This window comes from Chanodichthys erythropterus, chromosome 3 (genome assembly GCF_024489055.1).
Source record: "Chanodichthys erythropterus isolate Z2021 chromosome 3, ASM2448905v1, whole genome shotgun sequence".
Classification (NCBI taxonomy): domain Eukaryota; kingdom Metazoa; phylum Chordata; class Actinopteri; order Cypriniformes; family Xenocyprididae; genus Chanodichthys; species Chanodichthys erythropterus.
Genome location: NC_090223.1, coordinates 40246909 through 40268059, shown reverse-complemented (window position 1 = coordinate 40268059; position 21151 = coordinate 40246909). Strand labels below are relative to the sequence as shown.

The following is a 21151-nucleotide window of genomic DNA, read 5'->3' as shown; positions in this document are numbered from 1 at the left end:
GCAGGACAACAGCCCTCCAGGATCAACGTTCCCCACCCCTGGTCTAAAGTGACCATAAAGACGTTTAAAATGTTACAAAATATTTCTGTTACAAACTCATTTGATTTTTAGTCAAAATCCTGTTTAGAGTTATCTAAATGTAATGTAACAGTGAAAACATTGGTAAATGGAAAAAAATAGTATATCATTACCAGTTTTTAAAAAGTGTTAATTCATATTAAAGGAGCTGTGGTGAATGGACCCAAAGTTGATTGCCCAGCCATTGTGCTCATTAGAATCAGAGACCCTTATAGACATTAGCAAGGTCTTCACTCTGGTGGAAGTGATGAACTCCTGTGACGTCAAATGTTTGTGAATTTGTCCTGGGTCTATATATCAAAGTCGCTTTAAAGGTGCTAAAGAGGATCTTTTTGTCAACTGAGAAACCAAAGACTGTTACTGAGTTTTTGAAATGAGCGCATGCGTACGAACAACCCCCCTCCTTCGAAGGAACGCCTCCCAAAACTCGTAAACACTCGTATTGGAACACGAGTGTTTACCACCGGCATTCGCTGTGTCGTGTTAGTGGATTCATTATGTGGGACTCACCGCAGGTAACTCATAATCTGCAGTTGTTACTCCTGTCTCCGGACAAAAACATTGCATGCGGCGCCTGTGGAGTGTGGAAAGTTACTGGAGCGCGCAGCCGCGCTCGTCTCTCACAAGGAACGTCACGGCAGTGATTGACAAGCCAGAGGGCCAATCGTTTACGCGATGATCAGTGCACCTAATAAATAGTCTTTTATCAGTAAGTAAAGACAGTTTCAAGTAATATTGCAAAAATGTATAAAACAAAACATCCTCTTTAGCACCTTTAAGATAAGTCATTTCACTCGGCGACCATCTTTGAAACGCCTCTTGGGCATGCAAGTGTAGCTCGTATCTCTTTGAATGGGGAAACATCAAATTCTCCAAAGCTGTTTGCCAAGCTTCCGATTAAAGGTGCCCTAGATTCAAAAATTGAATTTATCTTGGCATAGTTGAATAACAAGAGTTCAGTTCATGTAAATGAAATACAGTGAGTTTCAAACTCCATTGTTTCCTCCTTCTTATATAAATCTCATTTGTTTAAACGACCTCCGAAGAACAGGCGAATCTCAACATAACACCGACTGTTACGTAACAGTCGGGGTGTACGCCCCAATATTTGCATATGCCAGCCCATGATGTTCCCAACATTATAAAAGGCATTAGACGAGGGCAGTCAGTAACGTCTGGATCTGTGCACATGAATCATCAGACTAGGTAAGCAAGAGCAACAGCGAAAAATGGTAGATGGAGCGATGATAACTGACATGATCCATGATATCATGATATTTTTACTGATATTTGTAAATTGTCTTTCTAAATGTTTCTTTAGCATGTTGCTAATGTACTGTTAAATGTGGTTAAAGTTACCATCGTTTATTACTGTATACACGGAGACAAGAGTCGTCGCTATTTTCATTTTTAAACACTTGCAGTCTGTATAATTCATAAACACAACTTCATTCTTTATAAATCTCTCCAACAGTGTAGCATTAGCCGTTAGCCACGGAGGACAGCCTCAAATTCACTCAGAATAAAACTTTTAACATCCAAATAAATACTTTACTCACATAATACGAAGCATGCATGCAGCATGCATGACGAACATCTTGTAAAGATCCATTTGAGGGTTATATTAGCTGTGTGAATTTTGTAAATGCGCTGTAATATAGTCGACAGCTCGTGTGGCAGGAAGCACGCGTCTTAAAGGGGCGGCGCCGAGTGTAAATCAGTGCATTGTTAATGGTGCCCCAAAATAGGCAGTTAAAAAAATTAATTTAAAAAAATGTATGGGGTATTTTGAGCTGAAACTTCACAGACACATTCAGGAGACACCTTAAACTTATATTACATCTTGTGAAAGAACATTCTTGGGCACCTTTAAGTTTCATATTTGAAATCACCAATGAAATCTGACAACAACTGTCTCCAAAAATTTGTTTTTTAAATGTTCAAGTCATGGCAAAAAACTGTATTTTTCAGGATCGATCAAGCTAATGCGCATACGCAGTCCTAAGTGCACGTCTCTTGTGTCTCATTTCGGACTATTTCTATAGGAACCGGAGCTTCTATCGGCCTCTGCAGTGACGCGATGACTTTACTAATCGGCTATTGCCTCTTATTTAGAAGACGGGACTTATTCTGCCATATTGCACGTTACACTTTCTCCCATTCAAAACAATACGAGTGACGCATATTAGTCTTTGTATATATGTATAATGTATTCAATCCATACGCATCATATCTGATCTACAATGTTAGTGTTAATTCTCCTCTGACTGAAGAATTACAGTCACAAAGTATGGATTCACAATATGTTTTTATAAATAATGCATATGTAGAACATATCGTAACACATGGATTGTGAAATGCATTGCATTGTGAGCTCAGCTCCTCAGCAATAATTTGCACCACTTGCCAGATTTTTCCTCTCTTTCAATGTGGCTGCTTCTACAGTATTGTTTGCCAAAGGAGAGGATTCAGAGATACATCATCATGGGCCAGAGGTAAAGAACTGGCCAGGTTTGCAAGGTTCTGATGGTTTGACTTTGCTTGCTGTTCATGAATATTACATGAGTGGGCTTTAAAAGGTGAGTTTTGATATTGTACTGGACTGCCACTGATCGATGCTCACCATGAAAAGAGATACGCATGTGTGAATGGTTCGAGGAATTTCTTTCTCATTTACAGATTTGCTTGTGTGGACTTGCCTGTTTTTTACCCTTATGATGAGCAAGCTATTTAAATGTCACTGGAAGTGCAATAGAACATTGGAATTTCAAAAGCTGACATTTGAACTGAAGCGTATGTGTTTGCGGTGGCATTAATGCTGTTGTTATTGTTTTCACTGTTGTTGTTGTTTTCAAAAGCATCATGAATGACACCCTAACACGCCATTGACTGGAACATATTTCTGTATCAGTATGATTGTAAAGGTCTCACACACACCTCCATGCATTCATATTCTCCAAGTTACACCTAATACCCTGATGGAAAGACCAGCTTCAGGCTTCGCAAATACAACTAATATGAATTCCCATGCTGGTCAATAGCTTCATCAGATCAATCTGTCAAAAATTGCAGCTCTGTCATCATTTATTTACCTTCATGTTGTTCCAAATTTTCTTCTGTGGAACATAAAAGAAGATATTTTAAATAATGTGCTTGTCATTCTTTTAAATGCAGTTACAATGAATGGGCACTGAAGCTTGAAGCTTTGAAAAGAAGCGCAAAAGCGCCATAAAAATAATTAAGACGACAAATGCACTATATTTCATATGGCTTCTGATGCTGTATTATGGCTTGATGAACAGACTGAAGTCATACTGCAAACAAATAATTGAGACATTGAGGTAAACTTGAAAGCCTGTCAATCAATTCTCCTTAAAAATAAAAAATAAATACAAGATCTGACTTAAATTATAATGTATGTGTGAATGAGACATCATCGCTTCTCAAGTAGGGCCGTTAAGATTTTCAGTGAAACTTTCAATTAAAATTTTGGACTGTTTCTGTAGTTATCGTATGGCTTCAAATAATTGCAATATAGAGCTGAAGTGGTATGGACATCTTGTAAGACTCTTTTTTTTTGTAATTTTTTTTAATCAAGATATTCTTTAAAAATACAGCTTTGGAATGACATGAATGGTAAATCATTTTTGAGGGTAAACAATCACTTAAAGGGTTAGTTCACCCCAAAAAAAAAAAATTCCATGATTTGGGCCAGATCTTGAAACCCAAAAAAAATATATAGCTTATATATATATATATATATATATATATTAAATATCTCCGATTGAGTTTGTCTGAAAAAAGATAGTCATGTAACACCTAGGATGGCTTGAGGGTGGGTAAATCATGGGATCATTTTAATTTTTGGGTGATCTGTCCCTTTAAAGCTACTTGAGCAGCCTGGTAGGGACATACATTATGCTGGTCTGTTTAACAGGATATGTATCCAGAATTGCTATTCAGTAACCTGCAGTTCCTGTCACAGTCCTCACATTCACATCCATTCCCATACTTTTATTTGTTCTCTCTTTTACTTTCTGCTTCTGTCTTTATGACCATATTCATCATCCCCCATCCATTACATGCCTCTCTTGTTCTTCTCTCCCTCCTGCAGTGTGGCCGGGATGCAGAGAACTTTGACCGCTTTTTCACCCGCCATCCACCGGTTCTCACCCCTCCAGACCAGGAGGTCATCATGAACCTTGACCAAGACGAGTTTGAGGGCTTTTCCTTCATAAACCCAGAATACCTTGCCATGGAAGCCCAGAGTTAAGGGCGACCCCCTAAAACTAACCCAACCCTCCATCAAACCCCCTCTTCATCAAACCTCCTTATGTTTATGTACCATACACTCCGTGAAACGGCCACGTGTATGTATATAAACAGCCATGCACTGAAACTAAACCATCTATATACCATACATATGCATGCAAAATTTCAATATTCGTAGATTAGCCTAAAGGCCGCTGCGGCTTTCACAACATCCCATTGAATGTATCCATGCTGGAAGAACGTTTGAATCGAAAGGCCTTTGTCTTTATTCTATTTGTACTCTACAGCTTACTTGAATGCGGTGTGTATTGCATAGCTCTCTTTTAAACTGCCCTCAGATGTGTCTGTTGCAGCACCGTAGGTGTTTAGATTCAGCCATATGCACTAAAGGTGCATGAATCGCATACAAGATGCATAATGGCTAGCCTCGCTCTCCTTATCCAGCCTGTGACAGTGATACTTTGCTTGTTTCAAAAAGAATGCAAACTCAAAAGGTTTTTGCATGATGAAATAGTTTTGCCTGAACTTTTATGATACATATGACTTTAGTTTCCTCTATAGTGCACCCTAGTCTTATTTTAATCTCTGACTTGCATTGTACAGACTAGTAGATAACAGAAAATTACCTTTTTTTTTTCTCTCTCTCGAAGCATGAGTAAATCTGACTTTTTTAGGATGCCTGTTTCCTGTTTGCGTGTATGTACGGGCCAGTAGAGTTTAATGGATGTGCCTGATTGTGGTAGTGATCTGCTTTTTTGCCTGATCATCTCACACCATCAGCAAACACTCACCCTTGTACAGGAAGCATGACTCCTGTAATGGTTCCCGTTGACTCTTCCTTGTTTAACACTTGACTTCTGCTTAAAGGTCAGCCGGATTTTATCGAGAGGTATTTGACAGGCATATTAAATAACTACCTCCTGCTAGAAGACAATTACAGATTGAGGTAGGATGTGAGAACAAGTGCTAATATCAGAAAAGAACTAGTGCTGTAGCCAATAACCTTTAACCCATCAGCCGTATATTACTGACCCGATATGAGTGTTTTTAATGGGTACGATCTGGAATCTCCAAAAAACTTTTTTCACCATCACTGGGGTTTACAATGACAAAAGGATGAGTAGTCAGCCATGGGTAATATTTTAAAATGATACCCTAGATTTCATTGAAGAGTTTGTGTATGAGCAAATTAGTCTAGTTGGGATGCATTGATATAGCTTTGCTTCGCTTGAATGATTCCATCTTGAAGCTTGTCAATAGAGACCTGCCACGTGATAATATGCTGAAACTTGGTATGTGAAAACGCTGAAGGAATACCACAACATTTGTGTGGAACAATGTCAAAGACAAATAAAGACGGCGAATAATTTGCAGCACCATTAAATAGCTTTAGAAATAAACCAATTTGAGTGTTTAAACATTGCTCATAAGCAATAGGGGTCCGATGAAGCTATCTGACATGGTGTTAATGGGTCCAACAGGGGCTGGTCAGTGTTTTAATACGGTGCCCTAAATTAGCATGGTGACTGCTCTGACACGACATTGGTCTAGAAACACGAGCACTGTTCATGTCAGCGGTAACAGCAGCGAAGTCCCAGTGTGGAACAGATACCGTATCACTAAATGCAACTGGAAAGGCCACAAGAGCCACACATCCACAGAAATGGGTCAGATCCTCTCAGACATCAGAGTTCCCTGAGCGGTTATCCGTGCTGACTAGCGGCCAGTGGCTTTTATTGGAAACCACTGGGGCTTCATATCATATCTTCATCATAGGATTTCAGGGAAGGGATAATCTCTCTAAAATGGTTTCTCACATGAGAAGGTTTCCAGATATGTTGTAGAGAAAGGTCTTTTGTGGGATAAGATACTTTTGGTTGAAACAAACGTGCATTTGTCATTACTGCCAAAAAATACAGCGAGCAGTGCAGCGTAGGGCTTTGATATTTTTTTAAGTGTCTTAAAATAAGCAAATAAAATGTGTCAAATGTTATTGAATGTTATGAATTCTATGTGGTCAGTATTGTAGATAAAAATAAAATAAAAAGGGGGGATTTTTTTTGTGTGTGTTTTCTATACCATAAATTGTGCATAGACTAAAGAAGCCTTGTGCATGAATTACTGAGAATTGATTCAGCGTAATAGACATTTTAGATGAGTGTTATAGCGAGTGCTCTTGACCTTTCTGTGTGCTTTGCTTCATACATCCTCAATGCTTTTCTTGTGCCAAAGTATTTTCCACAGAAAAAAAAACAACACAAGTATACATTGAAATAAAACTGAAACATCAATAGCCATTGTTTGGTTTTGCATTGTTTCCCTCATTGCAATTTTGAGTGTATATCACCTTGAAATGACAGTGTGCCTGTACCTCGGGAAAAACAAAAGACTGTTTTCTATTCTAAGACCCTGATGTGACATTTTATCCTATCTATCACAAAAAGCATTATTTGTATGTGTTTCTGAACTGCTTGGCAGAGAAAGTCTTGTCAGTTTGCTCGGAGCCTCTCCGTATAAAACAAACTTGGACGGTGTGCAGCACGTGCCCACGCTAAGCTCTGCATATTTCATGCCTGCCACTTAACATGAGAACATTTCATCCTGTTCCACCACCATTCAGCCAATGACATATGGGAAGAACATACATAGGGGTGGGTGAAAACTAGAGAGACGCTTTATATGCCGTATTAAACATGCTGTGAATGTTTATTGCGAATATTGGTGGGGTTGTTGGTGCTGCCAACAACGTAAAGTACAATGTGGCCTGCCTGCTTATGTAAGTACCACCATAAAAACCAGAATGGGGGTCCTAGAGATCATTCAAACTTGATGTTTATACATATATGCGGTACACAGTTGAGTCTGGCGCTCCACACAAAAGCGTTAATTAATTCTGAATGTCGCAGCCTCAAATTAAATGAGTCGGTTAGCACGAAGTGTGTGCGGCTTATCAGCTGAAAACAGGTCAGCGTTTGATACTGCTGTTCTCTTCTTGCGCTGACATCAGCTCGCCGCTAATCCGCTCCTTTATAGAAAGCTCTGTGCTTTAGTATCGCACGAAATTACAGAATCACGATTGGAATTAAAGCCTGGCAAAATGAGCACCTTGGATTTGGCGGGGTGGGGGTGGGGGTGTCTCTCGTCTTTTCTCTCCTTCCCGAGAGCTTTTTTATTATCTTTCCCTCCGGGGGTTTTGGTACAGCATGCATCTCGAACCCTGCCTTTGCTATATATCTGTACGAAACCACGGGCAATAAATTCAGATCTGCTGAGGTACAAACGTCTCATCGTGGCATTCCCAATGTGCCGACGTTCCTTGTTCTGCTGTCATCCGCCACTATCTTATAAGTCCACGTGCATCATATGCTGTTTATGGGAGCTGAACTGCTCAGTGTGCCCGTGCTAATCTCATCTTGTCAAACAGACCTGTATCTAATCGACACAGAATGGCACTGGCCTGCATCAGCATGGCAAGCTAGCATGGATATTCCTGTCAACTGAGACCATTTTGGACCATCATTCATCTCTAATTAGTGTCATTTATCATTTAGTGATGGTTCAGGATGACAAATATTTTGTTGGATGTTCTTTTTATGCTCTTTGATCCATTCTGATGTTAACAATTTACACCGTTTTTTCAGTTCCTGGTACCCAGCATTACACCCATGTCAACGTAACTCCAAAGGTCAATTGCCAATTTAGTTATCTAAATGTGGATGCATGAGTAATGCTAATTGTAATCTTTTATAACGCCTTTAAGATTATGGTAGATTATTATATAAGTGAGTTATTTTGGATTTTTCCAAAAAAAAAAAAAAAAAAAAAAATCATATTATCAGCATAAAATTTGCTTATTAGTGACCTAGTGCAAAATCTTTTCTATATATATATATTTATATATATATATATATATATATTATATATAATGACCTTTGCCTCAACAAACACTTAATTACTGCTTATTAATAGTTAGTAAGGTAGTTTAGGTATTGAGTAGGAACTGAGTAGGATTAAGGGATGTAGAATAAGTCATTAATATGTGCTTTATAAGTACTAATAAACAACCTACTAATAGTGAGAATTGGACCATAAACTAAAGTGTTGCTGATATTTTATTATATAATTTCATTTAATATTATTAAGCTTTAAAATGTTGAAACTTTTTATTTCCAGATTTAATTTAAATGTTCAATCCCAGGCTTGTGGACCCCACTGTATATAACTCTTTTACCTGGATCCATACAACAGTAGACAAATTTATAATATAAATAATCTTTGGTTTATCTACTATGGTTGTATCTATCATTTTAATCATCTATGGAATAATTCAATCTGAAGGTTCTGTTGGATGGTTACTAGCCATTCAGAATCAAGCCTGCATTGCCCCAGAGTCCTGAGGTTTCCATGCAAATGCCCAGTGCCATTTTCCTTTGAACTGTTTGGCTCTTGAGAGCCCAGGTAATCTAGTGGCCATCACTCTGGAGTTGTGGCTTGTGTGCTTCGCTGTGATGTGGTGTGCTTGAACCAGCAAATGGACTTAAGGTAGGAAATGTGCTTCTGTTGATGTATAATATATCTTCTTCCTGTCCACTGTATTCTTCTTGTCTGGAGCTGTTTTCATCCATGTGTAAATGTGTAAGGTGCCAGGAGATCTCAAACGCCCTTCTGGATTGTCTCTTTTCCAGTTTTCTCTTGTTTGATGTGATCTGCATACCAATATTTGGAGTCATGTGTATTCTCTGTGTCTGTGATCCTGGTTGTTTGTAAATCCTTTTCGCTGTGCTTTGAAGGCACTCTCATCCTTCTCTCTGTCTTCTTCACCTGAAAGCGACTTGTCCCTGTTCTTTGTCTTTTTAAAGTGCTAAGAGATCACACTGCTTTGTCATTGTTGGTTTATTGTCTTCAAACGTACTGAATGTTTGCTTTAATACTGTGCGCTATGCTGCCTTTAAAATATTTTTCTTCTTATATTCTAATATACCTTCCCACAATTCCCTCAGGCCCACCACTGACCAGAATGCTGAATTATTTAGGTGGAATATTAATAACTTAACTGAATTGCATTGTTTTTCCAAAACAGGCTTTATTTTTGGCCTTTTTGTCCAAGCAGACTGTAATTCATTTGTGAGAAAGGTTAGCACTCTTGTATATTGGCAACTATGATCATTTTGATATCTAAAAGTCAGTGTGAACAGCCATTCGCAAGCAATTTTACTTCCAGAATGGGAGGGGGAGGGGAGCGTTACATATAACAGGATATTCGACAAGAAAAGAAAACGGTGGAATAGCAGCATTGTCAAAAAAGGAGTGTCATTTCAGAACAAAAAAATATTCAGAATAACGTGTATGCACTGATGCATCATTCAAAATACAGCCAGAATTATACACTAATGTTAATGAAGCCACGTTTCTGCCTCAGATTAATAAAAATAGAAAAAGTAATTTAGAGTAAAAAACAGAAAGACCAAGCGAAATTGTACTTAAATTGTTGATGATACACAAGTGTGATGTCGTAAGGGGTGTGTCAGTGTGATACGTGGCGGAAACACTGATCTATAATATCTATAATCTATCTCTGGACGTAATATATCTAGTTCAGTCATGAAGTCTGCAAGCAATCACATCGTTACTGCATGACACAAGCTGACTGGCCTCTGCTGATCCTGCAGCCAATGAGATTACTTGCTCAACATTTAAATAATCTGGTTCAGTGTTTGCTGTAGAGTAGTTCAGATTTCCTCTGAAACCCCCAGCTCCACCTGCTAGCGGATTTATGTCTATTCAGGCAGCAGCAGCAGCATATCTTACATGCTCACAGTAGCGTGTCTGTGTATCTGTTAGCAGTAGCAAGTCCAAGACCATTTACATTAACATTACCATATTCAATATCATGCTAAAACTATCCAGAGAGTTTTCACCATTGAAATATTTATAGAGATCGGTGAGCAGAAAGCAAGTATGTAGAAATGAATGATATTGAAAATAACTCATGATTTTACACATTATTCTAATTTTACATGGTGTGTTTTTAAAGGGATAGATCACCCAAAGTTGAAAATTATCCCATCCTAGGTGTATATGACTATCTTCTCTTAGATGAACACAATCGGAGATATATTTAAAAATATCCTTAGTCCTCCAAGCTTTACAATGCTTGTGAATGGGGCCACATTTTGAAGCAAAAATAAAATGCATCCATTCATCATAAAAGGAATTGCATTTTTGTAAGAAAAACATCCATATTTAAAACTTTATTAACTATAATAACTAGCTTTCGGCAGATGGCCGTACGCATTGTTTTGAAAATAGAGCAACCTCTGAGAGAGGCATCTAAACTTACGATACTCCTACATCCTGCGTCATACATCGCGTCAGAGGATTACTTATTATTTGCCGCAAATCGACTTGCGCATTCTGTGTACAGTTGTCCGCCGGAAGCTAGTTATTTATTAAGTTTTAAATATGGATATTTTTCTTACAAAAATGCATTGCTTTGTTTCAAAGGACTTGAGAGCTGTATGGATTACTTTTATGATGGATGGATGCTGCTTCTTTTTTTGCTTCAAAATGTAACCATCCCATTATAAAGCTTGGAGAAAAAAAAGAATAATTTAAATTTATCTCCGATTGTGTTCATCTGAAAGAAGATAGTCATATACACCTAGGATGGTTTGAGTAAATCATGGGATCATTTTCAGTTTTGGCTGAGCTATCCCTTTAAAGGTGTGATGTTCAGAACACCTGATCAACAATAAAGTTAATTACTCAAATTTCAAGGTTTGCTTTGTGAAGACTTAAAATTTTTTGTTAAATACCATGGATAAGTGGTGACACAAAATGATAACTTAATTCATTTTGAATTCATTCAGTTATAAATATGTGACTATTTCTCGCAATCATGCCTTCATGTCCACAACTGAATGAATGATATGAAGTGAGATATGAAGTCAAAATTACAACAGTCACAATAGTGAGACATGAAGGCACAATTATGAGAAACAGTCACAATAGTAAGATGTAAAGATGCAATTATATGAGAAACATTAAGGTGCAATTATGAGAGCAAAAATCCCAATTGTGAGATATCAAGTTGCAAGTACAGTATGAGAGTCACATTTATTATAATTTCTTTATTAGTATTTTTATGTATTTATTTATTTCACTCTGAGGCAGAAACCAGCTCGCAGTTTGACTAATTGAACACAGCAATGTAATGGCGTTCATTCAGAAATATTTTCTTTTTTTCTTCTCTCTAATTTGAGATGAAATCCCCACAACCCTCTATCAAACAGTTACAAGACAACATATCTTAGCACTTTGTGTACATTTGTGCATTGGAACGGTTTGCAGTATTTGCGTTGCTGAAGCTTCTTGCTCCACTGATGCTCAGCATATTGAGCGCAGCCCCTCCCCCCACACCAGCGTTTCCTTTGCCTTCATGGATTTACATTGCCAAGCAGTGCATTAACAATGTCTAGCCCCAGAGAAGGCCCAGTCCTCTCTCCTTCCCTCTGTTTTTTTTCCTCTCCATCCCCTCCATCTTTTCCACTCTCTCACACCTTCTGTCACATTTCCTCTATCTAGCTTATTCTGACCCACCTTAAGCCCCCACCCCCCATCTTCTTTCCCTCTCAGTCCTCCCACTCAGTGTGTTTGGATGTGTGTGTGTGTCCTCTGAGCCAGGCTGGCTCTTCCCTCGGGCACGCTGGCACACAAGGCCACAGCAGCAGTAGCACAGCAGAGAGGAATTCTCCCAGTAAGAACAGGCCTGTGGGCCTAACAAACCGTCTGCCCCTTTCATTTAGACTCCTCTCGCAGAGAGAGACAGAGACAGAGGGATATAAAGTAAAAGAGAAAGGCCAGCCGTGCCTACGCTTTAGCATCTCATAAAATAAACAGTACCGCATAGTGTGTCAATGCAACGAGCGTCTGCCACAGCAGCTCTGGATGGGGACTGTCAGTGAGATATGAGTCTCATCAGTGGCCTGGGCGTCTTTTTAAGTGCCTGTGTGTTATAGTGTCTTCTCCTGAAGTGGAATCCTTTCTTCTTCAGCACACAATTCCTCTTCTAGGCTTCTGCCTAGAGTCTTTTTTTCCATCAGCTTCTAACTTAACGTGGATAATTGTGGATTTTTTAGGCAGAGTTCACTCAAAAAATAACATTCTGTCATTATTTACTCACCCTCATTTTGATCCAAAGCCATATGCTGTTTTTTCATATTAAATTTATATTTTTAATATTTTTAAGAAATCAATACTTTTATTCAGCAAGGGCACATGAAACTGATTGCTATTTCAAATATGCTGTTCTTTTGAACTTTTCCTCATTAAAGAACCTTTGAATCAAGAATTCTTGAAAAAAGTACAAGTTTCCACAAAAATATTAAGCAGCACAACTGTTTTCAACATTGATAAAAATAATAAATGTTTCTTGAGCAGCAAATCATCATTTCAGAATGATTTCTGAAGGATCATGTGACACTGAAGACTAATGAGTAATGATGCTGAAAATTCAGCTTTGACATTACAGGAATAAATTACATTTAAATTCCCCATAGTCAATAATTTTATCCTTAAAACTTTGATCTTTGATCACCAAAATTATATATTTAAATGTTTTTTTTTTTTTTTCTGTGAAAAAAAACTTAATGCTTTAAAATAGCTTGAATGTAACTCTATACCTTGCCTCATTGATTATACACGGATCCACGAATATGATAATTAGCCCCGCCTCCACCCACTTGCACAAGCTCAGACGAGATCCACTCGGTCAACTTACTGAGGTAAACTCAGCACAATGGTATTGCTTTTATCTCAGTGGTAACCTCTTGGACACATAATTAATATGATAAGCCTTTTGCTTGACTATGTTATCTAATAATGTGTTGCTAATGTTATGCAAACCATGTTCACATTCACGAGTCAGACAGCTGTCTTCTAACAATCAGTATCCGTAGAAACGCTTTGAACAACTCAGAACGTCAGTGGAGAAAGGCATATAGTTCATCATAACATCATAATATACATCATACACCTGCCATATTGCTAAATCTAACCGATTTTTCATATCAACAAAAAAATATACCGGAATAACCTTCTTTTGAGGCTCCCTTGCACGCTAAGTTAATGAAATGCTAAAGCCCACCGTCACGTTGACGTGATTGGTTAACAGGTAGTTTGTGACGTCAGAAACTCCAGCGATTTCAAACCGCGGGTTTGAGACTTTTTTCACTGCAGTTTTAAAGAGAAAATACTAAAAAAAAAACTTATGAACTTGCACATGGTTTGTCTTAAAGCATGTTAAAAAACCCAGATAGACAACATTAAAATCTGGATTTTCACCACAGGGGGACTTTAAAACATTTTAAATTGTAAAACATTTTCACAATATTACTATTTTTTTACTGTAGTTTTTATTAAATAAATGCAACCTTAATTAAGCATAAGAGAATTATTTCACAAAAAAATCTTACCAACCCTATACTTTTGAGTAGATTCCTTTTGCCAACAGTTTGTAGTGACCATGTGCTGTCAAGCTTAAAAATGCTTTATATTCCAAGTATTCTGACATCACACGATAACAATAATGATGGTTGATGTTATTGATATCCAACCAGCAGCATAGGCCCCGTATTTGATTAGAGAGCAAAAAACTTCAATTTCCATCGGTGCATCAAGCAAACCTATTAGACTTTGAAGACACTCCTTTTATAGTGCTTTTATTGTGTTTTGTCATTTTTTGGTCTGCCTTAAAGGATTAGTTCACTTTTAAATAAACTTTTCATGATAATTTACTCACCCCCATGTCATCCAAGTTGTCCATGTCTTTCTTTCTTCAGTCGAAATGAAATTAAGGTTTTTGATGAAAACATTCCAGGATTTTTCTCCATATAGTGGACTTATATGAACTCCAAACAGTTGAAGGTCAAAATTAGTTTCACTACAGCTTCAAATTGTTCAACACGATCCCAGACGAGAAATAAGGGTCTTATCTAGAGAAACAATCACTCATTTTCTAAAAATAAATAAATAAATAAAATTTTATACATTTTAACCATAAATGCTCATCTTGAACTAGCTCTCTTCTTCTTCTTTATTAGAATTTCAGCAGTGTAGACACTGCTAAGTCTATTACTGCCCTCCACAGGTCAAAGTTTTGAACTAATTTGTATATGCGATATGCTAGTTCAATAGTATATAACAATTAGTTCAAACTTTGACCTCTGGAGGGCAGTAATACACTTAGCAGTGTCTACACTGCTGAAATTCTAATAAAGAAGAAGAAGAGAGCTAGTTCAAGATGAGCATTTATGGTTAAAATGTATAAAAAAAAATTTCTAGAAAATGAGCGATGGTTTCTCTAGATAAGACCCTTATTCCTCGTCTGAGATCATGTAGAACAATTTGAAGCTGCAGTGAAACTAATTTTGACCTTCAACTGTTTGGTTCCCATTGAAGTCCACTATATGGACAAAATCCTGGAATGTTTTCATCAAAAACCTTCATTTCTTTTCGACTGAAGAAAGAAAGACATGGATATCTTGGATGACATGGGGGTGAGTAAATTATCAGGAAAAGTTTATTTAAAAGTGGACTAATCCTTTAAGATTCCTCAAATTTTCTTCCTGTGGGATTCAATGGAAAAAATATCAGCATGCAGGTTTGGAACAACATGAGGTTGAGTAAATAATGACAGAACTGACATTTTTGGGTGAACTATCCGAGGATTTTGAAGGTATACATTATTTTCTGAATGCAGCTAACACCCCTTTCCTTTTTCTTATTTCCAGCGAAACAGCCGAGATACCTGCAACTTTGACCGGGAGTTCACTAAAATGGCTGTGGAGCTCACGCCCACTGACAAGCTGTTTATCATGAATCTGGACCAGGACGAGTTCCTGGGGTTCTCCTACACCAACCCGGAGTATGTCATTCCCACTCAGGGTTAATCGAGCAAGCGCACCAGAGACTGCTGGCCATGTATCTCTCTGTCTGCCTGTATGTGTGTGACATGTATGCTCAGGGTCGTGAAAGCTCACTCATATTACTGTAACAGGATTTTACCAAAGGGCTCAGGTGGACCACCTCAGTATATAGCAGTGCGGTATTCAGACACGTTCCCAAGAAGCCAGAATTCAACTAATCTGTCTCACCACGAGTCAAACGTTTCCCTCTTCCTTTCACACTTTCAGGGGAGCCGGTAGCCCCCCAGCGTTGCGAGATTGCATCCTGTGTTGGTGTTTATACAATGGTAAACGCGGCCTATGCAACAAACGAGGAACAAACACGACTAACCCCGAGTGAGCAATTTGAAAAACAACAATGCCGCCTTCAATTATTTATTTGCGGTTCATTATTTTTCCCCCTGTTTGGTCTCTATTTGAGCTGAGCTAATGTTTAATTCACTGGCTTAAACCCATTATGCCAAAATATTATTACCTCCCACACATGACTTGAGCCGGCGATCCCGTGCAGAAGTGCTGAATCCTAGCAGAAGTGTCCTCACTATTGTGACATTCAGGGAGAAAGGGAAAAAGAAAGACAAAAATGTCAAGATGGTGGCAAAGTGAAAATGTCATTATCATTCATAACACTTTATTTCAGGAAGGATTCATATCACTGGGTTTGGGGAGAGTGAAGATACTAAAGTAAAGCTACTACTTCATATTTCACTATCCTTGAGTACGAGGATTAGAAACAGCCGGATAGATCAAACGCAGTCGACGCCGTCTTGCAATACAGAATTCAAATAGTACATAACTGTGTATCTATGCACCTTGTAGGAAACACAATGTGCCATTTTCCAAGGGACTTCAGCATCCTTGTGATTTCAAATGCTTAATTTGCATGATTGCAATAGATTGTTTATCCTCTAGGCATAATACTTTTGGATATGTCTATCAGACTAAAAGACTCAATCACAGAAAAATCATACTTGCATTTCCAAACGCTTGGTCTAGGGTCGTATAGAGCAATGTGATTTGAGTCCGCCACCTATGTGCACTGATGACTCATAGGCTTTGTGTATATAATGTAACTAAGCACCTTCGGAAATTACAAGTAGGCCTATTTCTTAGCTTCCTTCTCATTCATTTAAAAGATAAAGGCATTCTGTTTATAAGGTTTTGCATGTTTGGATTTATCACTACACATTATTGGCTTGTAATTTGTCCCTTGCATCATTTTCAGTTGTTTAGTATGTAAACATATTCATTTGTCTCAAAGGTATCTGATGAAACCTCTAATGAAAACGACTTTGAGATTAGATACACATAAATCGATAGCCTTCTCACTCCTGAATAAGCGGAGCTGGATTGATCTGTTCTGCCCGCTCTTGTACAGATCCTAACCTCTCTAGTGCTTCGTGTGTAGCGGTGCTGTCTCTGTGAGGTGAATAGTTGCAGTGTTTTGATTGGGCTAAGTGTCACTAGCCTTCATTTTATACTCACCATGTGGCTATCCCATAATGCTGTCTGAGACCCGTTCGCTCCGTAGAAAGTAGAGCCGCCGCGTATCGATCGGACAATTATCAAAAAGAGAAATAAAAGTCATATATCAGTTGACACCGTGGAGCGTGGGGTGAACGCGAGGTGATTTAGAGGGAAAATTTTGCAGGCTTAAAGGCACAGAGCGCCTGCTTAATTGCCAGCCAAACAGTTTATGACTCTGAGGTCAGCTACAGGGATAAGGGATAAATGATGCGAGGTCTTGGAAGCCACAAACACATAGATACTGGATGAGATGCAAGGTAAACCATTAAAGTTATAACTTATTGATGTACTTATGAGAGAATATGTATTATGTTCTATTTATAATACAGATATTCAGTGTAAACCTGCTTTTGTCTGGTTTCTGTGTGGAAGATATGTGTGTATATGTGTGTGTTGACTTGAACAGAGTCTTTCAAATTGTGGTCTGAGGACCTCCATGGGCTACAAGGATTTGAAAATGATGTTCATTTCCTAATATTTATAATATATTTCCTAATATTTAGTAGTAAATGTGACCCTGGACCACAAAACAAGTCATAAGTCACAGGTGTATATTTATAGCAATAGCCAACAATACCTTGTATATGGGTCAAAATTATAGATTTTTCTTTTATGCCCAAAATCATTAGGATATTAAGTAAAGATCATGTTCTATGGAGATATTTTGTAAATTTCCTACTGTAAATATATCAAAACTTTATATTTGTGAATGGATATGCTAAGTACTTCATGTGGACAACTTTAAAGGTGCCCTTGATTCAAAAATTGAATTTACCTCGGCATAGTTAAATAACAAGAGTTCAGTGCATGAAAAAGACATACAGTGAGTCCCAAACTCCATTGTTTCCTCCTCCTTGTATAAATCTCATTTGTTTAAAAGACCTCTGAAGAACAGGCGAATCGCAACATAACACCAACTGTTACTCAACAGTCGGGATCATTAATATGTACGCCCCCAATATTTGCATATGCCAGACCATGTTCCCAACATTATGAAAGGGATTACACGTCTGGATGTGCACAGCCGAATCATCAGACTAGGTAAGCAAGCAAGAACAACAGCGAAAAATGGCAGATGGAGCAATAATAACTGACATGATCCATGATAACATGATATTTTTAGTTTAATGTACTGTTAAATGTGGTTAAAGTTACCATCGTTTCTTACTGTATTCACGGAGACAAGAGTAGTCGCTATTTTCATTTTTAAACACTTGCAGTCTGTATAATTCATAAACACAACTTCATTCTTTATAAATCTCTCTAACAGTGTGTAATGTTAGCTTTAGCCACGCAGCATAGCCTCAAACTCATTCAGAATCAAATGTAAACATCCAAATAAACACTGTACTTTCACGATTAGACATGCTGCATGACAAACACTTTGTAAAGATCCATTTTGAGGGTTATATTAGCTGTTTGAACTTTTTTATGTTGTTTAAGGCAAGCACGAGCTCTTGGGGAGTGGAGCACCAGATTTAAAGGGGCCGCGTACCCTGAATTGGCTCATTTATAATGATGCCCCAAAATAGGCAAAAAAAAATCTATGGGGTATTATGAGCTGAAACTTCACAGACACATTCGGAGGACACCTTAGACTTATATTACATCTTTAAAAAAAAAGTTCTAGGGCACCTTTAAAGGTGATTCAGATTCCAGATTTTCAAATAGTTGTATCTCAGCCAAATATTGTCCTATCCTAACAAACCATACATCAATGGAAAGCTTATGACTGATTTTGTGGCCCTGGGTCACAAATGTTATAAAATATCCAATGATTTTTTTTCTCATATTATAGTATTAAATACTATATATATTCAAAATAACATGTAATATTTATAATATATTGAATGTTATATAATATTAAGTGTTTTTCTCTTTTATATTATATTATATTATATTATATTATATTATATTATATTATATTATATTATATTATATTATATTATATTAAGTGGGTTCATCACATATTTAGGGGTCCTTGGCATCAAAAAGCTTCTAATCTAAGCTGTGTAGTATTGCGCATCTAAAACTGAATATTGCACATCAAGTTGCTCATTCTGGTGGTCATATGATGTTTTTTTTTTCTGTATTATTTCATATTTATAATCATGAAGTTTCTGAACAGAGCAGAGATCTTTTATAGATCTTGTATATTAAAAAACTTTAAGTCTAGCTTTGGTTTTGTGGTTTTAAAGATAATCATTAATGACAAAAACAAATTATTGTAGCTTAAAAGGTGAATATAATAGCTTGACCATTTTTCTTACTGGTTCATAATAAATAATTTGCACTTTAGCTGAACTTTAGCATTTCTCATCACACATCTAGTTTGTTTAATAAAATACACAATTTTCTTGTTAATGTTGGCTTCAATGTGGAGTCGCATCTAAACTGACCCTGCAAATTGAAGTGCTTTATGTGTGTGTGTTTACCACACTTGAGGTATTATTATTTGGGTGACTCAGACAAACATACAGTATTTGCAGGCATGTGAGATACTGTGGCCCCTGTGAGTGTTTTGCTAAGCACAAGATGCTATCTGCCAAAGAAATGTCCCATCTTATCAGCTGCAGAAATTCATGTTTGGAAAATGAGACGATGCAACCGGAGTCATGGGCAATCTGCGGACGCAAATTATTCCCCTGGCCTGCCATCACTCTGAGCTGACTCCCACATGATTTGATCCTTCAAGAAGATCACCCTCGCCCGAGTCCGGCACTCCAGACCTGGGACAAAACAAAACGGTATAAACAAGAATGAGAATAATTACCCAAAATCCTCCTCCTCCTGTCAGAATCTTGATGCTGTGTGTGTGTGTGTGTGTGTGTGTGTGTGTGTGTGTGTGTGTGTGTGTGTGTGTGTGTGTGTGTGTGTGTGTGTGTGTGTGTGTGTGTGTGTGTGTGTGTGTGTGTGTGTGTGTGTGTGTGTGTGTGCATAAGAATATGAAGGATTCATTCTCGAAATGTCATCTTGGTGCTTTCTCTGAGGCTCGGTGCTGAGTGAGCACTTTTGGTGTAGCTTTCATTGTAACAGCTAATGAAATTATTTGCCTTTGACAACAGCTCATTATATGCCTCAAAGGCATTGTCTGGGACTGCTGTGTTCTGATCTTTTTCATTCTCTTCCTGTTTTGTTTTTTTCTTTTTTCTTCATCCCCTTTGGAGGTGTTTTATATGTATATATAAATCCAATTAAATCATCCCCCATGACAAAGAATCTGCCATAGGAAAGACCAAAGTTTGCCTTAAAAAAGAGAACATATGGACGAAGACAGCAAAGTAAAGCTAGCTGTGGAATAATATGATTCATAATGACTACATCCCACAAATCATTTATCAGCATACCATTTGAGAGAGATTCCCATACATCCTCCCTACTTACTAGTGCAATCAACTCGGTACAATCAAAACAGACTAATGGTGCATTCAAGTCTTCCTGGGAAGTTCAAATGTACAAGTTTTTACAAGTTGTAATTATGATGGCAGGTGCATTTAATGCTCCCTTCACTTGCTATCAGAAAATGTCCTACTTCCCATTTCTGAACTTGTGATTACGAGCTCTTTGCCTTCAAGTGCTTTTTGTTGCAAAGAACAGGAATCATGGAGGACAGCAGGTTTATTCTTGTCTATTTATTGGGAAAATATTATTAAAGCCAAAATGATATTTAGCGTTCCATTTAATGACAACCATATAAACATTTACTGTGTTATCTAGATTGTCAGCTTGCTGACAATTCTGGAATTTTAGTCAAATACAGACTATTCTCACTGTGTTAAAACATTCAGTATGCTTTTATAATTATTCATATGTAAATATGCACTACATTAACGACAAGACAAGATGATGTAGCTGTTGGAAAAAGCTAATAAACAATAAGACACAGCAGCAATCATTCTCCCCTCCACCACGTTTAAAGCTTATGGCCCGCTCAATTCGGAAACTTGAGTATCAAAATTATTTTTGCTTCCCAGTGGTAAATACGACTTGAGAGGGCATGTCCAATTTTTAACTAGGAAAGTCATATTTACGATAATTCTGAAGGTAGCATAAGCCACTTTGTCGGAGCAAGATGGTGATTTAGGTTTTGTGCAAAATAATTCCAAACGATTTTTTAACTCTACTTTTACAAAATGATAAATAAAAGAATGTGCATCAGGTGTGTTTTTGCCTTTTGTTTTTATTCAATTTATTAAAGGCACACTATGTAAATTTTCGCCGCTAGAGGTTGCTTATTCAAAACAAAGGCTTAGCTTGATGGAATTATGGGAGGTTGTCTTCATGTCTACAGCCGGTGGAAAAGAATCGGG

At 37.6% G+C, this 21151-nt stretch overlaps 1 protein-coding gene across 5 annotated transcripts in view; it reads left to right on the top strand.

The window, feature by feature from the left end:
* The window catches only part of prkcbb (protein kinase C, beta b), a 167745-nt gene extending 150655 nt beyond the window's left edge, over positions 1–17090 (top strand). The window contains exon 17 of one of the 5 annotated variants that reach the window (XM_067382262.1): positions 15141–17090. In XM_067382262.1, coding sequence (XP_067238363.1) covers positions 15141–15299 — 159 coding nt within the window. In that variant the 3' untranslated portion in view covers positions 15300–17090. Of the gene's footprint in view, positions 1–4192; positions 8040–15140 lie in introns of those variants that run through there. The other 4 variants (XM_067382261.1, XM_067382260.1, XM_067382258.1 and 1 more) reach the window with 4 other exon arrangements.
* The last annotated feature ends 4061 nt before the right edge of the window (positions 17091–21151 follow it).